General features: G+C 25.5%; 2 protein-coding genes across 2 annotated transcripts; both read right to left on the reverse strand.

Moving 5' to 3' along the window:
• Nucleotides 1-4: 4 nt before the first annotated feature.
• On the reverse strand, nt 5-1,963 carry DICPUDRAFT_75674 (uncharacterized protein; the record flags this gene model as incomplete). Its single annotated transcript, XM_003284692.1, has 1 exon — nt 5-1,963. The coding sequence occupies one exon, from the start codon at nt 1,961-1,963 to the stop codon at nt 5-7; it is 1,959 nt and encodes a 652-aa protein (XP_003284740.1).
• A 174-nt stretch (nt 1,964-2,137) lies between these two features.
• Nucleotides 2,138-5,322, reverse strand: DICPUDRAFT_45674 (uncharacterized protein). The gene is made up of 2 exons (XM_003284693.1): nt 3,415-5,322; nt 2,138-3,347 (listed from the first exon to the last, which is right to left on the reverse strand). Exons 1-2 carry the CDS (start codon nt 5,131-5,133, stop codon nt 2,208-2,210), a joined length of 2,859 nt encoding a protein of 952 aa, XP_003284741.1. The 5' UTR covers nt 5,134-5,322; the 3' UTR covers nt 2,138-2,207.
• Between the last annotated feature and the right edge of the window lie 1,872 nt (nt 5,323-7,194).

The following is a 7,194-nucleotide window of genomic DNA, read 5'->3' on the forward strand; positions in this document are numbered from 1 at the left end:
TTTTTTAATAATACAAATGATTTAGTTGATTCTTTAATTTATTAAATATGATTTTTTCGTCTATAGTATTAAATGTTCTAATAATTGGATGGTATTTACTATAGAATTTCTCATCATCTAGTATAGGACTAGAGTCTTGAATGAATATAAGCTCTAGTGAATTTGGAATGGATTTGATGTTAGGTTTACATTCACCTCTTATAATTAATATATTAACTGAGTTAAAGAAAGATCGATCTAGTGCGATGTTGGCACTTGCAAATTTGGCGCCAAAGGTTAAATCTAATAATCGTACATTTGAGGAAAATGGAGATTCTGTAATTAAGGTAGAGTTGCTTGATTGATTTAGTTTTTCAAATAAAAGGAATGAATATAACTCGTCCAATTTCAATGATGTTAAACTTGTCAGTTCTATCAAATTGAGATCAAATGAAAATTGGTGTTTTATAGGTTTTTTGAATTTTAATTCAAGTGATTCGATATGTGGTGGTATTTTGGTTATTAAATCTGGGTATTCGAAAATGAGTTTAAGTGATTTTAAATTTTTAAACTTGTTAATTAGTTTATCATTATTTTCTTTATGAGCACTACTGTAGTGGATAAAATGCTTCATTTGGGATGGTATATTGTGGGCACTTATAGCAGTAGTTGAGGGATCATCTATTGTATATTCTAATGTTACAATTAAACTGAGCGATATAATGTTGTCTGGATTTTCAAATTTGGTGGATAGATGTGATAGAGTCCCACTAAAAGCAGTAATTGATCCTGGATATCCTTTTTTAACATCACTAACCCAGGTAATTAAATTATAGGGAAGAGTTAGTTCTAAAAGGCTTGATGGAAGTTCGTCAGGGTTTCCATAGTGGAGATTACCACCAAAGGTCAGATTTAAATGTGTAAGTGATGGCGGTGGTATTTTTGATTTGTAGGAATTTGTAGGTTGTTGTTGTGGTGGTGGTATAGGGTATTCTTGTAATGTAGGAGAGGTATTGGTGTTTACTGATATTCTTTTATCTTGAAAATAATAGTTGTTGTTATGGTACAAGCTTCGCATCAAAATATTAAAAGTTGGTGGAATCATTCTGTTGAGTATTATTGTAAGTTTCTTTAGTGAATTGACTAGGCTTCTAATTTCAACAAAATCTGTCGAGCCACAGTGTTCTAAATATAAAGATGTTAAGCTGTTTGGAACAAAGTTTAAAATCTTGGTATAGAAACCTACAGTATAATTTGGTTTTCCAATGAATGACAGTTCTTTTAGTTGTGGTGGAAAATAAATTTCGGTAAAATTATACCCAGTTTTGAATTCTAACGACTCTACCTGATCTGGTATCATTCCTTTGGTAATTGATCCAGTAAACATGTTACGGAATACCAATTTTTTCAAATGTGTAGCACTCTCTAAAAAGCCACCTCTTAAAACATGTTCGTTGTAAATACCTAGATCCAATGTGATTAAGTTTGTAAATGGTGTTTGTTTTATTAGTGACTTGTCACGACCAAAAATCTTTTTAAATAGAGGTGCTGAATCCTCTAACTCTAAAATTACACCTTCACCTAATACCAGTTCAGTTATAGTCGGAGCAACTATAAATTTGCTTAATTTAACTGATATTTTACATCTACTAAATGACAAACTTTTTATATTATTACTACCACTATCTATTAATTTATTATTAATGTTTGATGTTATTGTTGATTCTAATAATTTAATAAATTTACTAAACTCCTCATACTTGAAAAAATCCTCTACTACTATATACTTATAAGTTGAATCATACTTTAATCTGTTAAATGTTTCATTTTTTGATAATCTTTTAGTTCTCCAATCATTATTTAGTTTTATATATCTATCTATGTTTTTTTTTAATAGTTTGTTTTTAAAAAGTTTATCATAATAGTATACTACTATATCATTGTTTTTATTATCATTATTATTATTATTATTATTACTATTCATTATTTGTTGTTTATTGTGAAAAGTAAAAAAATTAAAAAATAAAAAATTTTTAAAAAAAAATATTAAAAAAAATCTTTTTTTTTTGATTGGTTTTTTTATCAAACATTTTAGGGTTATAAAAATTTAAAATTAAATGTAAAAAAACAAATAATCAAATCTAAAAATTTTTTTTTTAAAAATATTAATAATAACATAATATTATTTTGTTTTTATTTTTATTTTTATTATTTTATTTTTTGATATTTTATTTAGTCCAAATTACAGGATGTTGTTGATTAGTTTGACGCATGAAATATGATTGAGAATCTTCATCAATTGGTACTGAACGTTTTTTATATCTTCCATCTGGTAACATATCCCATGCATTAGTGTCGTTAACGTAAACTTTAATGATATCATAGAGTTGTTTGATGTTGTTTGGATCCTCTACTGGTACTAAAACTTCAACTCTACGTTTAAGATTTCTATGGAGCCAATCAGCGGATGCAATGTAGGCTTTTGGTTTACCATTGTTGTGGAAACAATAAATTCTAGAATGCTCAAGGAAACGGCCCAATACAGATATAACTCTAATGTTTTCTGAGATTTGTTTGATTCCTGGTAAGATTCTGCAACGACCTCTAACAACTAATGTGATTTTAACACCAGCAATACTTGCTTGATATAAAGCATTGACAATTCTCTTATCATCCAAACCGTTCATTACAGCATTGATGGTTGCTTCTTTACCTTCTCTGGCGTTTTTGGCTTCATTATCAATTAATTGGATTAAAGTTGATCTCATATTCATTGGAGCAATAACCAATTTCTTGAATGATGTAATTCTACTATAGCCAGTTAAATAATTGAAAAGATTACACATATCTTCACCTAGTTCTGGATCGCAACTGAACAAGCCAATATCAGCATAAACATCGGCAGTACTAGCATTATAGTTACCAGTAGAGATATGGAGATACTCTCTAAGACCATTTTCTTCTTCACGAACAACCATTGCTATTTTAGAGTGAGTCTTTAAACCTACTAAACCATAACTGACATGACAACCAGCTTGTTCTAATAAACGAGCAAATTTAGTATTTTGTTCTTCATCACCAGATGCTTTCAAATCAATTAATGCCATAACTTCCTTGTGGGATGCAGCTTCGCAGAGTGCACGAATTAATTGAGAGTTGGAATTGGTTCTGTAAATTGCAATCTTGATAGCTAATACTTTTGGATCTTTAACTGCACTTTCAATAAAGAATTGAACACTACTATTAAAACTGAGATATGGTAAATTAACTAAAAATTCTCCCTTTCTAATAACACTAAATATATCTTCTGATGGATATCTTGCTAAATTTACTAATTTTTGAGGTATATGTGGTACCCATGGTTGGAACTAAAAAAAATTTTAATATTAATATTAATTTATTTATATTCTGGTGATTTGATTTGATTCTACGTACCTTTAAATGTGGTAAATTTAATTTACATAATTCAAATAAATCGGTAATACCTAATGGACCATTAATTGAATAAACGTCATATTCATCTAATGCTAATTGAGTTTTTAGCATGTCTAAAATTTCTGGAGGCATATTTTGAGATACTTCCAATCTAACCATTGGGGCAAATCTTCTTTTATGTAATTCGGTTTTAATGAGTTCTAATAAATCATTGGCTTGATCTTCATTATTTAATTTCAAATCATTATGACGAGTAACTCTGAAAAGACTTTTGGAAACGATTTCAGTATTTGGGAAAATGGTATCTAAATTGGCTAAAATAATTTCTTCCATTGGAATAATAGAGTATGGTGAACGTTGCTTAATGTGAACAAAACGTGGAATTCTTTGTGGAACTTTGATACGAACGAAACGAGTAGTATCTTCGTCATGTTTTAAAAGAGCTGCAATGTTCAATGAAAGATTACTGAGATTTGGGAATGGATGGCCTGCATCAACAACCAATGGAGTCATCAATGGGAAAACATGTTGAAGGAAAAATGCTCTTAATTGAACTTTTTCTGGCTCGGTGAGTTCGTTGTATTTGATAATGAATACATTGTTGTTTGCTAACTCTGGTTGGAGTATATTACAATAGAGATTATACATTTCATTAATAAGATTTCTGGTTGTGTTTAAAACCAAATTGATATAACGTTCTTCTGGTTTCAAAGTCTTTCTAGTTGAAATATAACCTAATCTTAATTTGAGAGCACGCTTACAAAAATACATATCTAAATTTTGAGAGGTGATAGCAATGAAACGTACACGTTCTAAAATTGGATAGGTTGTATTATAAGCTTCGTATAGAATACGATAAAAGTAAATAAGTTCAGAAAGTTCTCTATTAAAGAATAATCTACTTCCAGACAATTGCATAACCTTAACATCCAATGGAATTTCAGATTCTGAGATTGGTTCATTGTTTGAAAATGGTGGTGTAACTGTACCAGTGCTGCTAGTTGGGTCATTGATTTTGCCACTATTCTTGATGAAATGGGAATTGGTATCAGAATTGGTTGGTGTTGTCAAACAATTGTTGCTACCCATAAAATAATTGCTTGAGAATAGATTATTGATATCTAAAAATGAATATTTTGATGTTGGTACAATAAAATTGTCTTCATCATCGATTGTATCTTGGCAATAGGATGGGTCCGGTAATACTGTATGTAAAGGTGGAGCATCCCAATTATTAAGAGTTCCTTGAGTTCCTTCAATTGGCTGTGGATTCTGAACTGATAATAAATTTGATGTACCTAAACTGCTTAAACCTAACATTGATGAGAGTTTAATTGGTGCTGGTGACTTGGCTTGGCTAACTGTGGATGATTTTACAAATTCTGTTGGTGAAAATAGCCCTGATTGGTTATTGGATTCTTGTAAAACTTGACTTTTAACCAATGGATTTTGAATTGGACCTTTTGATTTTAATTTATCAATGGACTCTTTCGATGGAAATTCATTATTAGTAGTAGAGGTGGTTGTTGATTCTTTTTTTTTCTTATTACCAATTCTTGGTTTAATTTTTTTATCATTTGGGTTTGGTATTAAGTTGGCTGGATTCTCTTGGGCACTACTATCTTCGTCCTCTTCATAAAATGATGATGACTCTTCATCATAGTCATCTTCGAAATCTACTGGACATTCTTGTGATATTTTGTATCTGTGTAATTCCATAGCTGCTGTCGATGATGATGAGTTTGTGTGTTCATCGTCACTAATTTCACAGTTTGATGATTCTTCTTCTTTATCATTATTTTTATTTTTATTATTTTCTTCTTTTATTTTACCATTAGATTCTATTTTTTTATCTTCATCTTTAATATTTAATTTATTGATTTTATTTTCAATATTATTATTTTCTAAATTAGTCATCATATTAAATTATAATATCAATATTTATTAATATGTATTTAAATTATGGGGATTATTATTTGTATTAATATTATTATTATTTGTTATTATTTATTATTATTTGTTAAATAAAAAATAGAGAGAAAAGAGAAAAAAGAAAAGAGAAAAGAGAAAAGGAAAGAAAAAAAGAAAAAAAAAAAAAAAAAATTGTTTAAATATTAAAATATAATTGAAAAAAAAAAAATTAAATAAAAATAAAATAAAAAAAATTATAATTGTTTTTTTATTTTTTTTAGTTTTTTTTAAAATGCTCTATCAAGAATGAGTTTTTTTAATGTTATATTATTGAAATGGTGCAATGGTTTGGCAAGGTAAAAAAAAATTTACCATTCCAATTCTGAACCAAACCACACGTTGCAATTAAAGATTATTAATATAAAAATTAGATTTTTCAGACTACACTGTCTAAATTTCTAAAAAAAAAATAAAAAAAAAAAAAAAAAAAGCTTTAATATGACAGAAATTTGACATTTTAAATTGAAAAAAAATTATAAAAAATAAAATATCCATCATTTTAAAAATTTTATTTGTTTTGAATTTTATTTTTATTTTTTTTTCAAAAACTCTGTTCTTTTGAAAAAAAAAAAATTATAAAAAAATAAAATTTAAAAAAAAAAAAAAAAAAAAAGCAACAACGAAAGATAGAATGTGATTGTGATTGATTTAATCCAAATATTGAATTGTAATTTTTTGTACAAAAAAAAAAAAAAAATTAAAAAAAATTAAAAAAACTAAAAAAAAAAAGAAAAAATATTAACAAGAATTTTTACACAAATAATGAACAGTGAACATTGTCTCTGGGAAAAAAAAAATAGCGTGGTGTAGTTTATTTATAATATTATTACTATTTTTTAATAAATGTGTGTATATGGTGAAAAACTGGATTATAATCTTTTAAATATTATGAAAATATGAAATCTATATTATTTAAAAAAAATACTATAAAAATATAATTACCTTTATTTTCTACTGTATTAATTTTTTCTGTAATCTTATAAGACTCATTCATTTCTCTACCTATTTATATTATTTATTTATTAATTTATATATTTATTTATAGTTTTATATTTATTTATATTATTTATTTATATATTTGTTATTATTACTAAATCTTTAATAATACTAAATGTTTATAACTATAAATTTTTTATTTATACACACAAATGAAAAAAAAAAATTAATTTAAACTTTTGGAATTTTTTTTTAATTTAATAAAAAAATTACAAAAAAATTTTAAAAAAAATAAAATTTTTTAATTATTATAAAAAATTAAATATAAATGTGTTTTTTTTTTTTGTGTGAATAATCGTATTATTTTGTGGGGGGATGGGGGTAAGATATATTTATAAATAAATAATTAATAATAGATACCTTAAATTAATACCAAGGTAATAAAAAGAAAATAAAAAAAATAAAATAAATTAATTCAATTCATAGCAGAATCCAAGATAAGTAAAAACCATATATGGTTTAATATTAAACTTATTTAAATTTTACATAAATTTATAGATCATTCTATATGGAGCAATAAATATCAAAATTTAAAATTTAAGCACCCAATTTTACAAAATGTAATATAATCATCAAAATCAATTATTAAAAATATCATTATATTAAAATTTTAGAAAAGAAAAGAAAAGAAAAAAATTAAATATTATTATTATTATTATTATTATTTTTATATCACTATTATTATTTTATTATTTTTATTAATTATCTTAAAAATAAAAAACAATAATAAATAAAAATAGTGTTTTTTTTATTAATTTTTTTAAATATTTACGAAAGGTTAAATCCACTTTCATTATTTCCATTATCTTCATT

The sequence above is a fragment of the Dictyostelium purpureum genome, assembly GCF_000190715.1.
Source record: "Dictyostelium purpureum unplaced genomic scaffold DICPUscaffold_30, whole genome shotgun sequence".
In the NCBI taxonomy this organism is placed as follows: domain Eukaryota; phylum Evosea; class Eumycetozoa; order Dictyosteliales; family Dictyosteliaceae; genus Dictyostelium; species Dictyostelium purpureum.

Coding starts and splice junctions, on each gene's coding strand:
- DICPUDRAFT_45674 (XM_003284693.1), bottom strand. CDS start 5,133: ATGGAATTACACAGATACAAAATATCACAAGAATGTCCAGTAGATTTC. Junction 3,348..3,414: donor TAAATTTACCACATTTAAAG/GTACGTAGAATC, acceptor AATTTTTTTTAG/TTCCAACCATGGGTACCACA.